At 38.1% G+C, this 21,403-nt stretch overlaps 4 protein-coding genes and 1 long non-coding RNA gene across 5 annotated transcripts in view; 2 read left to right on the plus strand and 3 right to left on the minus strand.

Annotated features, from left to right (window-relative positions):
- The first annotated feature begins 294 nt into the window (after nt 1-294).
- On the plus strand, nt 295-5,535 carry LOC131019009 (DEAD-box ATP-dependent RNA helicase 7-like). The gene is given in 16 exon segments (XM_057947694.1): nt 295-323; nt 519-577; nt 580-782; nt 1,332-1,466; nt 1,595-1,735; nt 1,863-1,974; nt 2,189-2,259; nt 2,384-2,538; nt 2,670-2,781; nt 3,110-3,211; nt 3,329-3,389; nt 3,462-3,630; nt 3,720-3,816; nt 3,893-3,987; nt 4,738-4,871; nt 4,948-5,535. Coding segments are annotated over 16 exon segments (1,941 nt in total). The 3' UTR covers nt 5,214-5,535.
- Nucleotides 5,536-7,541: 2,006 nt separating this feature from the next.
- On the plus strand, nt 7,542-9,580 carry LOC131014469 (cytochrome P450 704C1-like). Its single transcript, XM_057942464.1, has 5 exons — nt 7,542-7,890; nt 7,973-8,188; nt 8,250-8,840; nt 8,925-9,128; nt 9,200-9,580. The coding sequence occupies exons 1-5, from the start codon at nt 7,597-7,599 to the stop codon at nt 9,413-9,415; spliced, it is 1,521 nt and encodes a 506-aa protein (XP_057798447.1). The 5' UTR covers nt 7,542-7,596; the 3' UTR covers nt 9,416-9,580.
- Nucleotides 9,197-11,793, minus strand: LOC131014468 (alpha-L-fucosidase 1-like). The gene is made up of 3 exons (XM_057942463.1): nt 10,690-11,793; nt 10,383-10,622; nt 9,197-10,300 (listed from the first exon to the last, which is right to left on the minus strand). The coding sequence occupies exons 1-3, from the start codon at nt 11,277-11,279 to the stop codon at nt 9,607-9,609; spliced, it is 1,524 nt and encodes a 507-aa protein (XP_057798446.1). The 5' UTR covers nt 11,280-11,793; the 3' UTR covers nt 9,197-9,606.
- Nucleotides 11,794-12,386: 593 nt separating this feature from the next.
- Nucleotides 12,387-13,407, minus strand: LOC131014471 (uncharacterized). Its single transcript, XR_009098223.1, has 2 exons — nt 12,859-13,407; nt 12,387-12,572 (listed from the first exon to the last, which is right to left on the minus strand). It is a non-coding gene; the product is annotated as an uncharacterized LOC131014471 (long non-coding RNA).
- Nucleotides 13,408-19,744: 6,337 nt separating this feature from the next.
- LOC131014473 (alpha-L-fucosidase 1-like) overlaps nt 19,745-21,403 on the minus strand; it is a 3,170-nt gene continuing 1,511 nt past the window's right edge. The window contains exon 3 of the mRNA XM_057942467.1: nt 19,745-20,594. Coding sequence (XP_057798450.1) covers nt 19,886-20,594 — 709 coding nt within the window. The 3' untranslated portion in view covers nt 19,745-19,885. The remainder of the gene's footprint in view (nt 20,595-21,403) is intronic.

The following is a 21,403-nucleotide window of genomic DNA, read 5'->3' on the forward strand; positions in this document are numbered from 1 at the left end:
GTTATTTTGTGTTTTTTGGAGATGAAGAGTATGCGAAAGTGTATTTTAATTTTGGAGCCGTTTATAGATCAAACGACAGCTATCGAAGGTGAAACGCAATACATCTCCATCCTACGGCTGAAGTCTCCCCGCCTCTTTAGGCCTATAAATCCGCAAGTCAAATGTTTTCCCGCCTCTTCCCTCTCTTCTGCTGCACACTGGAGAGAGAGAGAGAGAGAGAGAGAGAGAGAGAGAGGGAGGTATGTATGGCTTGAAGGAGAATCTGAATATCAACCCTCTGAAAAAAAGAAGAAAATGGAGAAGGCTGAACTTCCGGAATTTTTGTATGACTTAACTCCACCGAGAGAAGGATCACACACAGAAAAAGTCCAATCAAGGAAAAAGAGGAAAAAAAAAAAACTACCTCACCATTTTAATACAATACAGGTGGCCTCCCTAAATTAGGACGAGAGAGAGAGAGAGAGAGAGAGAGAGAGAGAGAGAGAGAGAGATTGAAGCGAAAGGTTTCGGAGATCGAGGCATGATGATGAAGAGGAGGAGAGGAACCAACTCAATTCCGAGATGGGCGAGCCCATGAATTCAATCAAGAAGAAAAGATGAGGTTCGACAAAAATAACGAGGATGAGGGAGACCCTAATGCGCTGTCGAAATTCCGGATTTCGAAGGCGTTGAGGGAGACCCTCAAGGAGAAGGGAATTGAGTCGCTGTTTCCAATTCAGGCCATGACCTTCAATACCATTCTCGATGGTTCTGATTTGGTCGGAAGGGCGCGCACTGGTCAGGTTAGAGGAATTTTGTATTTCGATGCTTATATTATATCACGCAATTTACTTTTATAATTAAGATTCTGATGTCTACTGCGTGTGTGCGGGGAGGATTTTATTGGCCTTCTTACGTCTTAGGATTTGATTTAATAATTGTGGCTTCTTATGTTGTTTGCGGATTTGGGTTTGTTATGGTGGAAGTTGGGTCAAACCGATCACAGTTTCTCATGCATGCTAGCATTCGGAATTGAGCTTTCATTGTCGAAACGTAGGGGACTGTGTTGTCATCAAATTGCTGATGCCCTCAGCAGCTGCTGTTATAGATTCAGTTAGATATTTGATTTCATTAACGTATGAGAATGTGGATAAAGTATTTTTGTTGTTAACATGAAGGACAGGAGTTTATGAATGCTGAAGTGTGATCTACCGAGTCTCAAGATTTGTTTAGTTGTTTTAACTGTTGGATCAGTAAATGATAAGAACATTAGGCATCCTGGATTATGCGAGTATTTCGGAGATCATGTTGCTTTAATTTATCCATCTGACCCGCTTTTTGAATCTTATCAGGGTAAAACATTGGCTTTTATGTTGCCCATATTGGAATCATTGACGAATGGGCCTGCAAAATCATCAAGGAAGACTGGATATGGAAGGGCACCAAGTGTTCTAGTGCTTTTACCCACTAGAGAACTGGCCACTCAGGTATGTCCATCCATCAGAGTAGATTGTTTCAAAGTTCCTCTTTCTCGAATCTTTTGTCAATGTTTTTCTTCACAGTTTAACTTTACTTCCATTTCTTGACCCCACTTCTATTTCCTACATGGCCATAGGTGTTTTCTGACTTTGAGATATACGGTGGATCATTAGGGTTGAAATGTTGTTGTTTGTATGGGGGTTCGCCATACCAGCCACAACAGATTCAATTGAAAAGAGGCGTTGACATCGTTGTTGGTACTCCTGGTCGCATTAAGGTTGGTTTTTTCTGAGTTGCTGTTAAGATTGAAAAGGGACACAGTCATTATTTTATTATATGCTATTTGTTATTTGATTCCACTAGAGCATGTGTCTATATATGGAGCTTGTAAACTCGATGTGCAGGATCACATAGACAGAGGAACAATTGACTTGAGTGCATTAAAGTTCCGAGTACTTGATGAGGCTGATGAAATGCTGAGGATGGGTTTTGTTGAAGATGTTGAACTTATCTTGGGTATGTCACAAGTGAATATATAATGAAAATGTCTGTGATCCAAATTTTGTCAAGCCAGTCTTCAGATGTTGATGCTGCATCAGACATGAAGTTCTTGGCTTATGTTTCTAGGAGCGTGTCCTCACTCATGCTTAGGTTATGATTTTGTTAGTGACATGTTGTTTTGTGCTCACTTACTTTTCATGATCATGTTGTTTCTGTTATTGATTTGAAGGCAAGGTAGAGGATGCAAGTAGAGTCCAAACACTTCTTTTTAGTGCTACTTTACCAGAATGGGTGAAGCATGTATGTATTCTACTCCCATTTAATTATTGCATCTTAGCTATACTTTCATGGTTGCATTTCTGTTTCAGCTGCAACTTTTACTATCTTACTTTTCATTGAGCATAATAAGTACTCTCAATGCCAGATTGCAGCACAATTTCTAAAACGAGATAAGAAAACTACTGATCTTGTTGGAAATGAGAAGATGAAGGCTAGCACAAATGTGAGACATATTGTTCTTCCCTGCTCTAGTTCTGCCAGATCCCAAATTATTCCCGATATTATTCGCTGCTATAGTAGGTTGGTTAGCCTCTTAACATTCTACTAAATTGGTTAACATCTTCAAATTCTTTTATTTCATTAATAACTCTCTCTCTCTCTCTCTCTCTCTCTCTCTCTCTCTCTCTCTCTCTCTATAACTTTTTCTTTAGTGGAGGCCGCACTATTATTTTTACTGAGACAAAGGATTCTGCTTCCACACTAGCTGGATTACTACCTGGAGCACGAGCTTTGCATGGGGACATACAACAGGCTACACGTGAGGTAGAAACTTATCCTGGAATATTATCTCTATTATTGTTGCATTTCCTAGAAGGTAGGATTATTATTGGTCTCTTCTCAGTAGATATTAGCGTATTTGGAAAACTTATTCTTCTGGGATGAATTGATATTTATGGCTTCATCTCTTGAGTTTGCGGTAATGTTGGTACTGATCTCATATTTTATTTAAGATCCGAACTGCAATATCTATTAGATTTCTAGTATAATCTTTTACAACTTCCCTAAAATGAATCTCAACTGATTGAGCAAAAATCTTAATTGTGATGCCATGGAAACAATGTCTTAAATTTGTCTTGCGCGATGCTTTCAGGTCACACTTTCTGGATTCAGATCCGGGAAATTTTCGACACTTGTGGCTACAAATGTAGCGGCACGTGGGTTAGATATTGATGATGTCCAGCTAATTATTCAGGTGTTTTTGCCCTCCTTTATTTCTCTTGACGCGAATACATACTTACCAATTTTTGGTACTCATGATTATGTTGCTTTCTGCCCTGACATGTTGAATACATGTATTTTTGCACTCTAGTGCGAGCCACCTCGTGATGTGGAGGCATACATTCATCGCTCTGGAAGAACAGGAAGAGCAGGTGATCTGCATTTGAACTTGCATAATTATTTAAAATTTTCCGATATAGAAAGCATAATGGTGCTTTATTTAGGGAAAACTGGCATTGCTGTAATGCTTTATGATCCAAGGAAGTCAAACTTTTCTAAGATAGAAAGAGAATCTGGGGTGAAATTTGAACATATGTCAGCTCCACAGCCAGCAGATATTGCTAAAGTTGCTGGTGCAGAGGCTGCTGAGAAAATAGCTGAGATATCTGATAGGTATCCGTATATCTTTTGTGAGCATTTTGTTAGGGAGTCTTAATAACGAAATAACCCAAGATATTGCTATTAAACTAAAAAACTTGTAGAGTCATACCTGTATTTAAGGCTGCTGCTGAAGAGCTAGTGAAGTCATCTGTTCTGTCCCCAGCAGAATTGCTTGCAAAGGCACTGGCGAAAATTGCTGTAAGTCTTTACTTGCGTCTGTTGTGGTTGAACTTCAAGTTATTTTAATATTTACAGAACGTTTCATCTTTTGCAGGGTTATACTGAAATCAAGAGTCGATCACTTCTCACTTCAATGGAAAACTATGTTACCATTCTCCTTGAGTGTGGACGGCCCATTTACACACCTTCGTGAGTTCTTACAAGTCATTTTGGTATACTTGTATTTGTTTGTGTCACTCCTGATGAGTTTGTGCGGGTATGATTCTGTCCGAATATGCTATGTTAGCATGCTTACTTCTTCATGAGGCTTTGAAACTACAGCTGACACAAGGCGTCAAGGATAGGTAGCATTGATTATGGTTTTGTTATGCTTGTTGGGTAGAAATCTGAATTTGACTAGTAATAATTTGATCAGCCATGTACATCCATATTTTGAATACAAACTCATCCAATCTGGGGTCTTCCGCAATGGAATCTGAAAAGTGATATTTCGAGTAAGTGTTTCCATAATCTTCTTCTATCCAAGAAATAATTCATCAAAATAACATCCATGTCCACTGTTTACCAGCTGCAGAAAACATAACAAGGAGGAATTTTTTCTGCCTTGTTTCTTGCAGAGTCGTTTGAGTCTTTTACATTTATTCGCTAAAGAAACTTCTTCCCTGATTAAAACTCAGCTTTTCCAGTATAAATAGAAGGTCATGCAAAACATGTACTCGTTCTGAATAATATATTCAATATATTCTGAATTTCCCTCGTATCTTCTTTACCTTGCTAAATTCTTCAATTTATCATTCGAATTCCTAAGTAGACTTGACTGCATGAGCTGGTTTCCCTGCTTGGAGATGTTTATTGAGCTTTCTGCATCAACATTATGTTTTGTCTGTTTGAATTGTTGTCTATGTTATCACTAATCATTTTAAAACTACGATGTGCCAGATTTGTGTACGGTGTCCTACGGAGATTTTTACCTGAAGAGAAAGTGGAATCAATCAGGGGCCTTTCTTTGACCACTGACGGGAAGGGTGCAGTGTTTGATGTGGCTACTGAAGATTTGGACCAGTTTATTGCCGGTTAGTTATTCTGTGCCATTTTAAATTGAAGAAATATTACAGATTAATTGTGAAGTCTCATATCATGGGGTTGCAGGGCAGAAAAATCTCTCTGGGGTAAGTCTAGAGGTGGTGAAATCATTGCCACGATTGCAAGAAAGAGAGCAGGCAAGAGGAGGGGGCAGATTTGGAGGTGGAGGGCGTGGTGGTGGTTTCCCGGAGAGAAGAGACGGTAGGTTATCCGGTGGAAGAGGTGGGAGAGGGGGATTTCCTGATCGGAGAAATGATAGATTCTCTAGAGGTGGTGGTGGTGGTGGTGGTGGTGGTGGAAGAGGTCGTGGAAATAACAACCGCAGATGGTGAAACATTCTGCATCTCTCTTCCAGATCAAACATGAAACCGGTGGTTGAATCAGAGTAATATAGGCATGCCAGGGGCACATAAGATTTGGTAATTATTGTCATTTTTTTGAGGGAAATTTTTTGGTGATTATGAAGAGAATGACTTCCTTTTCCCCCTCTTTAATTTGTATTTTTTTTTATTATTATAGTAATATTGTTAGGTTTCACTTGTAGTCATGCAAGATTTCCCAGACAAATACGGAAAATGTGGTGTTTTATCGATCAAATATCAAGCATAAAATTCTTATTTGGATGGCTCTGGAGCCAATCCACAAATATGTCAACTCGTTGGTATTCACCCATAGCCATAATCAATTTTCATTTACGCTAACAACCTACTATCCTGGCACAGTACTCCAACTTAATTTTTAGTATCCGTATTTATTTTTTTGGATCTCAAACATTTTTGTATCTATTTTTATTTATAGTAAAAGTAGGTGATACTCCTACTGCACTTTAATTATTTTAATATTCACATAAAATATGAAATCATTATTTCATTTACAATATATCTTATTATTTTATTAAAAGAATACTAAAGTTGAGACAGAGGAGTATATTAACTCAGTCTCCACCGGTCTATTTTATGATTATGATCAAGTTGCACAAAATATAATTATTTTTTGCTGTAAGTATTGGGGATGTTTTTGTCGGTCAATCATAACACTATTAATTATTACAAGCTCGCAGAAGTTGAAAAAACTAGCATTCAGATCTTTTTCGACTTTTTTCCTCAGAAAAGAAATGAGAATCTGGGTCAACGTTTACCCTTGTCAAATTCCAGTAGTGCTCTTTCCTTGTCGACCCAGTGCATCTATGTAGATAATAAGAGAAAAGACTTTTTTCATTTTTTCATCATTTTATATGTTATCATAGAAAATTTCAGTGTGAAAATATTTTTTAATATTTTCTTAGTTTTTTATCTCTAGTAAATATATAATAAAAAAATAAGAAAAATATATTTTCTCATCCTTTTTTATTCATCATTTTTCAATGAAAATTTTACAACCAAATTAAATGCATCCTAAAAGTACCCTAAAAGGAAAAGGGTGGTTAGAGTTCACTCTGAATATAAAAAAAGGAAGCCCCTTTATAACATTGTATTAATTAATAAATCAGATGCAAAGTTGATCGCTATTTCTCTAATTGAAGTCTTGGTCTTCGCTTTTCTATGCAAATTTATCCATTTTTTCTTCATTCATTCATCGTTAACGCCTACCTAATACGTCGATTAAAAAAAAAAACACGTACCCACTACGAACACCTTTTTTGAAATCTATTTTATTTAAAGTTAACATAGATATAATGATGCTTTTCTTTTCTTTTTTTGTAACAATTGTAATCTTATGATCAAGCGCGTTTCTATGTTCTTTAGAACAAGTTATAGAACAACTTAACATAGTTGTGTGTGGAGCTTACACAAAATCAATTGGGGCTAAAGGTGATGAAAATCAAACATATTGATCGTTCATAAGTAATTTGAAAAATAAAAATGAAGAAGAAATCAACATATAGCAACAGAATAAATTCGTGTTAACATGTCATGGCCAGAATGGATCTATTAACTTTAGTGAAATTATTTTCTTTCGACCGTAACTCAATATTTTTATGATTATTAAATTTATTGCCGCACTAAATTACTACTGCACGATAACAAGTGTTAAGAGTGGAGTAATATTTAAAGCAACGGAAAAATCAAGGAGGACCTAGTAAAAGTCAACAATCTGAAGATATTCTTTATAGTGGATATAGACACTCTTTTCTTCTTATCCATCGAGTATGTTATAGTATTAGGTTTTTCTTCTATAATTTCATGATTTTCTTATGTAACTTACAACCTATTACATATAAAATACAATCAATACACATACCATTGCACTTTTTTTATTATGCTTTTAATGACGGCAAAAACTTTGGTGCATTTTGGCCGTATATGTGCACTGCGGCCGTTGCCTCATCCTATTAAAATTGACTCATTTTTTATTTTAAAATATTCCATTAAAATAAACTTATTTTTTATTTTAAGCGAAAAATATACTTTAAATATTTAATTAATGTAGGCCACATTACTTTTTCCATCATTTTTTTCTTTAAAAATAAGTTTTTTAATCTCCATATTTAAAAAGAATTAAACATATTGTAGTGGAACGGAGGGAGTAATAATTAATTCTAATTATTAAAAAAATTAATTTAAGTTTTGATTGAAAAATTGTATATTCATAATTTTTTAATCAAACCATATCAATATCAATTAAATTTAATTAAAAATAGAAAGGAGATGGGCCCGGCTGCCTCATTGATAAGTATATATCGGGCGGCCGTAAGGCCCAGAAAGTGGCCTGAATATGGATCCACCAAATTATTCTATTGTGATTGCAGTATTTGCTGCAATTCTAGTGGCGTCTTTATTCAGAATTTGGGTGACAAAGGAGAAGCAGCAGAAGAAGAAGTATCATCCCATCGGCGGCACAATCTTCCATCTCTTGTATAATTTCCGCCGTTTTTACGACTACTTGACTGACCTCACTCACAAAAACACCACTTTCAGAATACTGTATCTCGATAATGTCGAAATCTACACTTGCGATCCCGCAAACATTGAGTACTTTCTCAAAACTAATTTCGCAAACTACGGCAAGGTATCTATATATGTATGATTAAATTTAAGTGGATGATCAAATACTGGCAGTTGTACAAAAATTCAATCTTTGAAATTTGCAGGGCTCGTTCCACCACGACATCTTGGAAGATCTCCTCGGAGATGGGATTTTCACGGTGGACGGCGAGAGGTGGCGCCACCAGAGGAAGATGTCCAGCTACGAATTCTCCACCAGAAACCTCCGAGAATTCAGCAGCGGCGTCTTCAAGACTAACGCAGCTAAACTTGCCCATTTACTCTCCGCAGCTGTCGCGTCAAATCAGACCGTTGAAATTCAGGTAAGTAACTTCACCTTTTCCACCTCACTCGCAAAAAAACTAACCAATTCGTTTTTCGCAGGATTTGTTCATGAAATCCTCACTGGACTCTGTGTTCAAGGTCGTACTGGGCGTTGATCTAGAGAGCATGCGCGGAGCAAACCAAGGAGACCAGTTTTCCAAGGCTTTCGACCAAGCAAGTGAGATGACAACTCTTCGATACGTGGATATCAGCTGGCCTATCAAGAAGTTTCTTAACGTCGGATCAGAAGCCACGCTTAGAAAGTGTATGAAAGTAGTCGACGCCTTCGTTTACAAAGTCATCGACAACAAGATTGCACAAGAACAAGCTAGTGGCAAAGGCGATATTCTGTCGAGGTTTCTTGAGATGCAGGAAACAGATCCCAAGTACCTCAAGGACATAATCTTGAGCTTCATAATTGCTGGCAAGGACACAACAGCCAGCACTCTCTCATGGTTTTTCTACATGATGTGCAAGCATCCTCACTTACAGGACAAGGTTCTAGAAGAAGTGCGCGCCGCAACGGAGCTAGACCAGCGTTCTGCCATCGATGACATAGCTACGAGTATCACAGAAGCAGCACTCGACAAGATGCAGTTTCTCCACGCTGCTCTCACCGAGACTCTCAGGCTTTATCCTGCTGTTCCATCCGTAATCATGACTAAATTTAAGATACAAATTAATATGTGTAGATACCAATTGATGCTTATTTTTTGTTTTTGTTGTGTGTTGTAGGATGGGAAGATGTGTTTTGCAGATGATACTTTCCCTGATGGATTCAGTGTGAAGAAAGGGAATTTGGTGTCCTACGTACCTTACTCTATGGGAAGGATGAAATCTTTGTGGGGTGACGATGCAGAGGAGTTTAAGCCGGAGAGATGGCTTGATCACAACGGCGTTTTCCAGCAACAAAGCCCGTTTAAGTTCACAGCTTTTCAAGTAAGAAGCCTTCAATTTAGAAGCCTTTATTTATATTCATGTAGAGCTGATAGTTAATTTTATGAGTGCAGGGAGGTCCAAGAATCTGTCTAGGGAAAGAGTTTGCTTACAGACAGATGAAGGTTTTTGCATCTGTGTTGCTCGCTGCCTTCTCGTTTAAGTTGGCAGATGAATCAGAACCTGTAACGTATCGACCAATGCTAACACTTCAGATTGATGGGGGCCTTCATCTCACTGCTGCTTTTAGGATTAAGCACCAAGAAACAATGGAGGAAGCTTCTCTTTGAGCATACGCTCTATATATATTGTTTGGTAAAATGGTGCCTTTCTTTCTTCTGTATGTTTTGCTTTTCTGTTAATGTTTGGGCATTTAAACACAGAAAGTGTTCAATCTCTGTTCAAGAAATTCTCCATTACTAATGCAAAGTATATATATAAATATTTTTACTCAAGTAAGTTTGACATAGCGAGCAATAAATCATGGAGAGGATTGGATAGTAGTAGACATTCTTGTTTTAGGGTTCCAAAAGGGATCAAAATGCAGGCCTATAGACGAGATCAAAGGTGTTCCCTTTGCTTTGACAATCCTGATTCTGACGCTACTTGCTTCCACACTTGCTATTTCCAACCTGTGAAGTCTCTTGTACCCTACTGTGCTTCCTCTTGCAACCCTAATCCCATCCACGTAAACTTCGTGTTGCTCGATCCTTTGCCCTAATCCGATTGCTTCTTGTATCCTGATCACGTTGAACGCCATCTTCCCACTCTTGGCCCTCAATTCAATCCAATAATCTTGTTTCTCTTCACTCGGAGCCCAATATGTCCACAAATGGTCATCATCTAGCACGTTTGTAGGCCCGAAATGGGCTCCTCTTTGGCTGCTTGCTTCAACCGAGCATTCTTGGCCCAGATTCGTGGAAAAGATAGTGTTGATCGCTGCTCTAAATTGTTGCAGAGTTTGCACGTCTGATTCGGATATGAGACCGGTGGAGTTTGGCGGCACGTTGAGCAGTAGAACGCAGTTTCTGCCGACGGATGAGTAGTAAATGTTGAGTAGTTTACTTAGCTTTTTCGGCGACTCTGTTTTATGCCAAAACCAACCTTTTCTGATGGAGACGTCGCACTCCGCCGCCACCCAGTTGGTCCCTTTCGGGTCGCCGCTGTTAAGATAACTGCGCATGCATTTGCAGGTTACAGATTTTATTTAATTTTCATGTGTTTAGATATTAAGCTGTAGGCAGATTGATTAGTAACCTAGTGGAAGTATTGCCAATTGATAAGGATGTAGAGTTGATGGTTGACCAACATGTCTTTCCGGCGGATCCGTTCTCGTTTCCGACCCAACGGACGTCCGGTCCAGCGTCGGAGAATATGTTGGTGTTGCTCTGTAGTTCCTTCACCATCGAAAACCAATCCTGGAAATGATAACTCATGTTTGGTGCATTCGAACCCTTTGCTCCATCGAACCATATCTCCCTAATATCTCCTCCATACCTGCCAGTGCCACCACAATTTCATTGCACATATTAATTAGCACATGCAACATGTATTTAGGTTTTACCTAGTGAGCAGTTCTTGCAACTGAGCCATGTAGTACTCATTGTAGAGCTTCTCATTCCCATATCTTGGATCGTGCATATCCCACGGCGACAGGTAGAAGCCCGCATCGATTCCACGGGCCTTGGCCGCCTCCACGAACTCTCTCACCACATCTCCCTTCCCATTCTTCCAAGGGCTTCCGATCACAGAGTGATCAGTGTATTCTGAGGGCCACAAGCAGAATCCATCGTGATGCTTGGCCGTCAGAATCATCAGTGAGAAGCCCGTTCGGGCTGCAGTGTCGGCCCACTGGCTGGCGTTGAGGCCCGTCGGGCTGAACACGGACGGGCTCTCGTGGCCGGTGCCCCACTCGCGGTCGGTGAAGGTGTTGACACCAAAATGGAGGAACATTATCATCTCTCTTTGCTGCCACTCTAGTTGTGAATACGATGGGAATGGAAGAATGGGGAGAGGGGGAGTTGCTACCTTCATTCGGTCTTGCATTGAGAGGATCATTTCGAATAGCGAAAACAATGTCCAAATATGTAACACATTCTGGGCTTTATTATTACCCATATTTGCCTCAAAAAGTACTTGGGTTTCAATCTTCATACATGAGATATATATAAGAATTATGGTGGGTTTAGATAATTTCTCAGCTTAAGATGTGCCAAGAGGTAGAATAAAAGATCACATAGTGATAGAGAGAGAGACGACAGAGAAAGGTATAACAAAAAGTGGGAGCTAGTGGAAGCTTTAATTTTGTTCGATTACATGCATCCTAAGAAACAAAACTAAGGTCTTTATATTGTGTCGTTACCAGCTGCTACTCAAGCTTGCGAGGGTGGAGATTTACTATTTTCTTTATCATGTTTTGGATTTGGTCGCAATAGCATAGATACTGTATTTGTTTTACATTTATTGTGTGGTCTAGTTGTATACACTACAAATTGAATGAGAGCATATCAAAATCTAGCCGAATTATTCAAAAACTTTTAATAGCTACTAGCATAGAAAACATGCATTGCACACGATTTAATTAAATTTTATCGAGTATGTAGTTATTGCAAGGAATAATTATGGTGGTATAATAATTTGTGTAGTCAATAAAAAAATTAATTCGTATGTATGTGTTGTGTAACATCCGGCATTTTCACTACAGTATACTATATATTATTAATATATTTTGGGCAAGTGATTATTTGAATTTGTGGAGTTAAGCCCAATACTTTATTATTTGGGCCAGTATTTGTTTGTATATGGAAGGAGTTGAAGCCCAACAATAGTAAATGGGCCAAGAGTTTTATAAAAAATAGAAAAGCCCAACAGTGGTTATTTGGGCCAAAGATTATGCAGATATATGAGAAGAGGCCCAAGTTGAACTCTTTTAAATCAGTAGATTAACCTACTCTTATTAGTGCAATTGTGCAAATTGGATTATTAAAGTAGATTAGCTACTCAAGCAACACGTGGCTCTGTACTCATTACTCAGCTGTTTTCCAAACCGACTTAGAGATAGTATAAGTATTTTCCTTCTCAGGATCAGCCATTTTTCTTCACCCTGCAATTCGGTCCAGTTCACCAATCGTCCCCAATAATCTTACACAGCAGTTCAATTCACCTTCGTCAAGCAGGTAGTATTTCTTTATCACAGCCCATTCATTCAATATGTATAGAACAACATATATAAACAATAGTTACACCTACCCTTAAATCATATACAAAACAATAATACAATCTCGTTAGCATCTAGAGTAATTTTTACAAGAAATTCCAGTTTTACAAGGAGTTAATAACTGAGTATATACAAGAGAATGAAATTCGAACAGCCACAGTAAAACCAAGGCTGCCTCGTCGGACCGGTGACGCCTGCCGCCGGCGATGTTCATCGAAGAGCATCGATTTCTGAAATCAAGAGTTTTAAGTCAGAAAAACAAATAGAATAGAAAGAGAAAAAAAAAGGGGGATAGAACAGGGGTGGGGAACAGCAGCAGCCGCGAGCCACCGCGGCGGAGGCGCAACTGACGGCAGCGACCGCCGGCGCTGCCCATGCCACGGCGTTCCGCGGTGGCCACCACAACTGAGAGAGTTTGAGCGAGAGAGCGAGAGAGATAGAGAGTAAGATAGAGACTGAGACACGGACAGAGAAACAGATGAGAGAAGGATTGAGAGGGAGAAAGAAGGGACATACCTGGGATGCAGAGGCCGGTGGTGCGTCGGAGACGACGGCGGTGCGGCAGGGATTACCGGAGGGACGAATCTCAGAGAGGAAAAGAGAGACAGAAACCCTATATATAAGTTAGGAATTTTAGAGATTTGAGAGAAATTAGGAAAGAAAGAGGAAGAAGAGGGGGAGGAAGGAGAGGAGCCGGCCTCGCCGCGCCGGAGGCGGCGAGGACCGGCGGCGTCGCCGGGTGAAAAGGAGAGGGAGAGTGAGAGACGCAGCTGAGAGAACTGAGAAAGAGAGAGAGAACGCGTGTGAGCACTGAGCAGAGGAAGAGAGATCTGATTTCATTTAGAAGACTCTAGATTTTAACTCTATTTAATTTCTTATAAAATGGTTAATTATGATTAGACTTAATAATGTTTGGGCCTATTAAATCTCTGATGGGTTTAAACATGGGTTTAAACAGTAAACTTGGTGATTGGGCCTTAGTAGTAAATGAGAAGATGGACTTACTCGAATAGGCTTATTATTTAGTTGTAAGCCTATAATTATGTATAAAGGATTATTAGCTATTAGCTAATAATTAGTTTAATTTATTAAATGGTCTAAATATGTAGAATTATTTTAGTTCGTTAAGATTAATTTATGCTACTACTCTATGTAATTATGCATAAATTAGACGCTAGATTATTATAGACTCAAGTTCTTGAAAGAAGAGAAAAATAGATTTATATTATTTCCAGTTAATAGCTATTTATTAAATTAGAGTAAGTGGAGTTTCGATTAACGCCAGAGTTACGATTATCATAGTTTAGGTTGTGGTTTAGATAATATGCTGGTATTTATTGATAAGTTCGCCAGGTAGCAACCAGTCATCATTCCATAAGTTCCAATAGAGCTATTTTATTAAAACCAACATAAGCATTCCTTTTAAATCAGTCCATATCATTTTTTCCTCATTTTTTATTAGTCAGTTTTTATACTGAAGGTCGGATACAAGCAAGGGTAAAGCAATAGTTCAGAATTACTAGTGTCGTCAGACCACGATCAGGTGGGCTTTCTAAACTCAAAATATGAAGTGCACACTATTTCATGATGTTTACATGAATGAAGTTATATTAAAGTTATTGACTTGCCAAATTATTTTATGAGCTTGTATGATACCTGTCTGGCACCAGAAGTTAATCGAATTCGGATCCTGTTCTATCCAGATGTTAGACATGATTAGTGTACACAAGGGACCGTGAGCCGATCTAGCATATCGGCCGGCCAAAGACCGTGAGCCGGTTTAGCATATCGGCCGGTCTAGGTCCGTGAGCTGGTTTAGCGTATCGGCCGGTCTAGGACCGTGAGCCGATTTAGCGTATCGGCCGGTCAGTGACCGTAGAAGGTGGCCACCTTCTCGGCACACAGTTATCATTGCAGATATGGTAGAGTACAAAGAAGTATGTCTGCAGACGCATATGAAGTTTATGATTATTATAGAGATGTTTTACAGTTTTGGCGTGCACAGGTTATTTAAAACTCCTGTGTGATGCTTGAGATGGCAAGTTCAATATATAGCTCTAAGAGCAAGCTTTCAAGTTATTTCGGCATGTGACCATTGAGTGCTTTTGAGTACTCAGCCCTGCATATGTTTTCTAAATGTGCAGGTTAAGCTGTGATGCAGATGGATGTCAGCAGAGCAAAGCTTTTGATATATAAGTACTAAATTAGGCTCAGGATTCCATGTCTTCATACATGTAATCCACTTAAGCTATTCCGCTTGCAACGCTCAGTGCGTTTTACTTTATTGATGTGTTGCAAAGATTTCAAACTAATAGCTTACAGAATTATATCACTTGATACTTAGACAACTTGTTGTTATGTATTGTGAGTTGTTTGCTTTTGAGTTTTAGAAAAGATTGTTTATGATTACCAAATATTTTGGTAAATTATTGTTTAAGCAGATTAGTAAATTTTATTGAGATCTATTTTCTTTTTCTTTTCTTACTTTGTTTTCAGTCACACTTTTTCCCGACTTAACTATTCACTAGCTTAGGTCGGGGTGTGACATGTTGGCCTAGCAGTAGGAGGTTAATGTCCAAGATCTGAGGTCTTGGGTTGAATTCTCCGTCTTTAATTTCTTTATTTACTTATATAATTTACTTCATCTGGTCCACTATAAGTGGCTTGTATTTCATTTTGGGACGTCCCACTATAAGTGGCCTGTTTTTCATAAATGAAAAAATTTTAATTTTGGGACGTCCCACTATAGGTCCTACCATTTTTAATCCAATTTACACTTTCTCGTTAATTCTCGTGTCGAAAAGTTTTGATCCACTTATATTGAGACGGAGGGAGTATTAAAAAGAATAAATTAATTCCAGTGCATACATATAATTACTTCAGAAAAATTTCAAAAAAAAATAAAAAATCTAATGACTAATTAAATGCAAACGCATAATTAATTAGTTCAGTGGTTTTCGTTTATCCAAAAATGGTTAATGATTATTACTCCCTCCGTCCCTGAAATGGCTTCCTTTTTGGGGACGGCACGTGTTTTAATGAAAAGTTGTAAAGTGTATTGATAGTTGAGAAAAAGTGATATAATTATTATTGGAAGTTGTGAAAAGTGTTATAGTTAGTATTGAGAGTGGTGAAAAGTGAAAAGTAAGAATAAATAAAGTATTATTAGTGGTGGGGTAGGTGTCCAAAAATGGAAAGAAAGAAAGAGGAAGTTATTTGGGGGACGTCCCAAAATGGAAAAAGAGGAAGTTATTTTAGGGACGGAGGGAGTATATGAAATGAGTTGTTGAGATTGAATTAAGTGACAATACATAGTAGTAGCATTTTTGATAAAATAAATAAGTTTTGTATCACACCCCATAAATAAATAAGTTTTGTAGCACATTTGACCTAAAGTACATAAGTACAAGTCAATAAAGTGAATGATAGTGACATATTACTTATTTTTGTTTTAAAAATAACCAAATAAAACTAAAATCTGATTCTCTCTCTCTATTCATGTTAAAATTAAAGATACAAGATATATATCATATCATCAAACTCAATATATATTATAACGAATTAATCAACCTACTTACAAATCGACAATAAAGCTAGTATAAACTAGATTAAATAAGCAAACAAATGAAAATGCAATTCTTTCTCTCTCTCTCTGATTTAAAAATAAGCAAAATCTGATTCTCTCTCTCTATTCACGTTTATGGCGTGATTTTATGTGATATTATGGTTGTTGGGTGCATTTACACCAACTCAAACACTTGTTAAGGAAACAACCTTAAATTCACGAAATTAAATGCTCCGTACACGATTGTTGTGGGTAGTTAATGAAGGATACCAACCAAATGTTCATTCATCAGACATTTGAACAAGAAAGAAGAAGAAAATCCTCTCAATACACATACACGACTCATACACGGTTGCTCAAAAATTCAAAAAAATATCATCTAAAGGCTTGTATTACATAAGGTATGTGAAATACATATTTTTTTTAAAATTTCGACTGTACACGGTTGGTGTTCTAGAGTACACGGTTGTACACGGTTTGAGTTTTAGTGATTTTTTGTTGTTTATTTCAATAATTATGTTATATATATGACTTATTACATGTTTTGGACTAAAAAACGGCATAAAAAAACACTCTGTACGCAAATTACCTTATTTTTGAACCCTTAGTGTTCTGCTGTACACGGTTAGGATTTCCGTGTACACGGTTGTGTACACGGTTGTACACGGTGGTCGAATTTGCTGTACACGGTTGGGTTGAATATGATTTTATGTTATTTTTAGCATGTTTGTATATTCAGTTGATGTATTGGGGTACACGGTTTCCTGTTTGTGTATTTAAATGTTGTATTTTTGTCGTTTTGAAGCAGATGTCGTTTCAAGCAATCGTTATACGGCACAGTGGTCAGTGGAAATTAACCGAGTATGAAGGAGGCGATGAGGTTGTCGTGTACATGTCTAAGGAAGACCTTTGTCATGCGAAGTTGATGCAAGAGGTGCACGATCAATTAAACGAGGATGGTCGATCCACTTATATGCTTTTCTACACATCGACCACGGACGAAGGGCGAAAAATAAAAGTAGCTTTGAAGACTGATTCGGATTTGAACCGGCTGATTTCCGAGCATAAGAAATATCCTGTTGTTTACGTGATCGAGAAGGGCAAACAATCTGCGGCTCCGGTTCCTCAGACTCAAGAGCGGGTATATTATGAGGGACATCGGTCTACTATGTTTCCTATTGAGACGGACATTGGAAGAAGTATCCCTACACACGATGATAGTAGGGACGATTCATCGTCGCAGGAGGAGGAAGACGAGTCCGAGTCTTCGGATGAGGAAGAAGAGGCGATACGACGCAGAGAGATATTGGATTCAGTGTCGACTGAACAGGAAGCGTGGAGACAGACAGGGCCTCAGAATTTCACATCGGATGAGTAAGAGCCCCACGGGAAGTCGGACCATGCCTGATCATCCTCTACCAGTGCCCACACCCAATCGTGCACGTGTTTATAATCCCGACAGAAGATGAGATCATACGCCACGAGAATATTGGCCACCCTCAAATAATCCTGGGCACTGTTGCCCAGACTGCGGCTAACGAACCGCTTCCGCAGATCCTTCACTTCCACCTTCTTGCCTTTCAAAACTCGGTGCCATAGACTCTGCTTCCCAACACGGTGATCCACATTAGGATCAAAACGCTGCGGGGATGGCCCGAAGCACAACCCTGTCACCAGACAATACTCCACTGCGCCGAATCGAATGTCGTGTCCACCAACGTGGAACCACTTCTCCCACGGACCGAATGCTTCGTCATACAACTCCCGTGCAAGAAGATGGTGCAGTGCGGCATTCGCACTATCCTGCCTCTTCAACTGAAGTAAATGCCCAAACGGACCTTTCTTAAACTGTTCAAGACACCGGTAATGCGTCAGACAGGTCTCCACTTCCTTCAGTATCTTGTCCTTGATGTAGTGATTGATACGTGCGGCATAACCTTGCATGCACGGACGTAACCAAACATGCCTCGGAGGCTGCAATTAATTCAAAATGATGATCAGTATCAAAAAATATCAACCGTGTACAGATTCTAGACCAACCGTGTACAACCGTGTATAACCGTGTACGGATACCCTAACCGTGTACGGTTGTACACGGTTAAATCGTGTACAAAAAATACCTCTATACGTCTAATACACAATTAAGGCATATTACATGATTTAAAATCAACCGCGTACGATTTTAGATAAATCGTGTATGGATGAACAAACCGTGTACGGCTGTACACGGTTAAATCGTGTACGAAAAATACCTTTATACGTTAAAAATACACAATTAAGGCATATTACATCAATTAATCCTAACCGTGTAACATAATTGTCTAACCGTGTACTGAAGAACCGTACACGGTTGTACACGGTTGTTCAAAATAATTTTCAGATTCCAAATTTCGTAAATTACCAACATAATTGTCTAAAAAATGCTAAAACCGTGTACCTAATAAACAAATTTAACAATACAAAACACAGAAACTCAAATTTTGACAAATATAGGCCACGGTTACTTACCGGATTCGGCGTCGGGTATTTTTCGCTCCTCCTTGATGTACTCGGGCGACTTCCTCGTTGTGCCTCTTCCCCATCGTAATCTGATTCCGTTGAACTCATAGTGGCTGGAGTTTCTTAGAGAGATAGGTGTGTATGGAGTGCACGGTGGGCGTGAGTTTGTTAGAGAAAGAGAGAGGCGTGCACGATGGGCGTGTATGGTTAGAGAAAGAGAGAGGCGTGTATGGTGAGTTTTTTAGGGTTTTTGTCTCTTTGTTTTTTGAATTTGGAAGATGCAAAATCAAATAATAATATAAGAGAGAGAGAGAGGCGTGTATAGTGCACGGTCTTCTCAAGGCGTGCATGAGATTCTTTTTTTTTTGGGAATGATTTGAAACAAGATTCCCAACTTTTGACCACTTTTGGGCTGAATCAGCCGATCCTCACGATTCATACAAGAAAAGAAACCCTAAACCCTAAAAGATATATCAAATCACGATTTTGGAGAGAGAGAGAGAGAGACATAATAAGACAAAAAATAATATGTTGAGAAGATTCTGTGGACACGTTTTTTATTGTTTAAAGAAAACAATTTTTTTTAAATAAGTCAAAGATTTGGTGGGGACCATTAAGAATGTGCTACAAAACTTATTTATTTATGGGGTGCGATAGTTAACTTATTTATTTTATTCAAATGGCTACATAAAAATCTCACCCTTGAATTAAGGATATTTTTTTTTTGGTAAATAAGTGATATTTGTAAGAATAAAAATAAGGAAAATATGTGGACTCATATATTAAAAAGGAAAGTGCCACATTTTCGTGGACGCCAAAAATAAAAATTGTATTGTATTTGTATTTCATTTTTCGTGGACGGAAAAGAGTATTTTTTAGAAGTGAACTAAAAAATAAAAATAAAATTGTATGCTGACGAGTGATGGCCATCTTTTCTAAAACACGAGTTGGGCCATATCTCATTGGGCTCAAATAAAAAAATCATGGGCTATAAGTCTGGTGGACAGCCTAACTTCATAACAAAAATACCAACAATCAGCTTTGCATGTAGGCATTGAATTTGTTGGAAACATATATAGCTAGATTCTTCAGCCTCAACACTTAACTACACAAGAAAATGTATTAATTTATGCATATATTTCGCAAAATCACTGATATATTAGTTAATTAATTTATTTCTTGACGTGCAAATTGAAGAAATAACGGTATTTATATAATAGAAAGTGTGTATGATAAAAAAAGAAAATTAGAAAAAGAAAAAGAAAGTTGAAATCTAGTTGCCAAGCATCAATGGTTTCAATATTTATGCTACAATCAAGAATTAATGGTCCAGCGTTATATAGGAATATTCTTCATTGAGAAGTGGTAACTCAACAACGTTCAGCACATATATCACTCCGTCCATGAATTTTTCACATTGTGTAGGAGCACAAAATGTAAAAATCCTAGGGATTAAATCCAATGCAGATAAAGTGGTAATCAATTAATAATGGACCCACTTTGAGTAATCCCTTTATTAGGATTCCAAAAGGGATCAAAATGCAGGCCAACAGAAGAGATCAAAGGAAGTCCCTTTGCTTTCAAAATCTTGATCCTAACACTAAATGCATGCACAACTCCTATTTCCAATCGATGAAGCCTCTTGTGTCCTATCGTAGTTCCTTTAGCAACCCTATTCCCATCTACGTAAACTTCATGTTTCTTCACCCTCTGCCCTAATCCAATAGCTTCTTGTATCCTAATCACATTAAACTTGATCTTTCCATTTCTTGCTTTGAACTCAATCCAATAATCTTTCTTCTGCTTCTCAGTGGGAGCCCAATACGTCCACAAATGGTCGTCGTCCACCACGTTCTTCGCCTCGAAACCTCCATTCTCACCACCTCGTTGGCTACTCGCTTCGACCAAGCATGTTTGGGCCAAATTTGAGGAAAAGATGGTGTCAATAGCATCTCTAAATTGCTTCAATCTTTGGACGTCGGCTTTGGATATCAAACCGGTTGTGTTTGGTGGGACGTTGATTAGTAGAACGCAATTTCTACCGACGGATTTGTAGTAGATCTCGAGTAGTTCACTTAGCCTTTTTGGTGCTTCTGATTTGTGCCAAAACCAACCTGTTCTAATGGAGACGTCGCATTCCGCAGGCAGCCAGTCTGTCCCTTTTGAGTCGCCGGTGTTGAGATAACTATTATGATTATTGGTGAAAACAAAAAAGCATTTTGATTAGATACATAATGCCAAGATGAATGCGACATGGCCTAGAAATGCGCACCCAACAATTGTGAGCACTAGTAATGTTTGCTTTTGCTAACATGGAATATTAATAATAGAAACATCCAAAATGAATTATGCGAGGTGGGGAAAATGTTAACCATGTATGCCACGCAAGGTTCTTTTGGGGATTTTAAATAGAAAAGGAATTTAGTGTTTGGAGTGAGAAATTAGTGTTTATATTGAAAAGGAGAAATGTTGAATCTGGCTAATCTATTGTGTATTTTTGTAGACAATTAATGAATGTTTTGTAGGTAAAAGCATTTACTTAATTTGGCATTCTAACTTTGACACTACTTTAAGTTTTGATTGCCTAATTAAGTTCATGAGTTGCATGACTTTCTCAATCAAAACACCAAAAAAAATAAATAAATAAAATAAAAAATAAACTGATCATTACAAAAGTTAAGAGCACTAGCTACTCAAGTTTTTTTTTTTTTTTTTTTTTTGGAGGAGTGGGGTGGGAGGTGTCATGACTCATGCGTATCTAATAATAGTAGTAGTAGGTAGATAGGAAGTCCCAAAAGTTTAGAGGAATAATCCACCTGTATATCTATAAATTAAATATTGCTAGATACTATATAAGAAGTCCCAATCAAAATTATTATGGAGTTAGATGAAAACTTGTTTAATAGTAATTAAGTCAAAAATATACAAGACGTTGAGTTTAATGGTAATAAGAAAGTGCATTAATTAAGTTGCAATATTGGTATGGAGATTACCTAA

This window comes from Salvia miltiorrhiza, chromosome 3 (genome assembly GCF_028751815.1).
Source record: "Salvia miltiorrhiza cultivar Shanhuang (shh) chromosome 3, IMPLAD_Smil_shh, whole genome shotgun sequence".
NCBI classification, from domain to species: Eukaryota; Viridiplantae; Streptophyta; class Magnoliopsida; order Lamiales; family Lamiaceae; genus Salvia; species Salvia miltiorrhiza.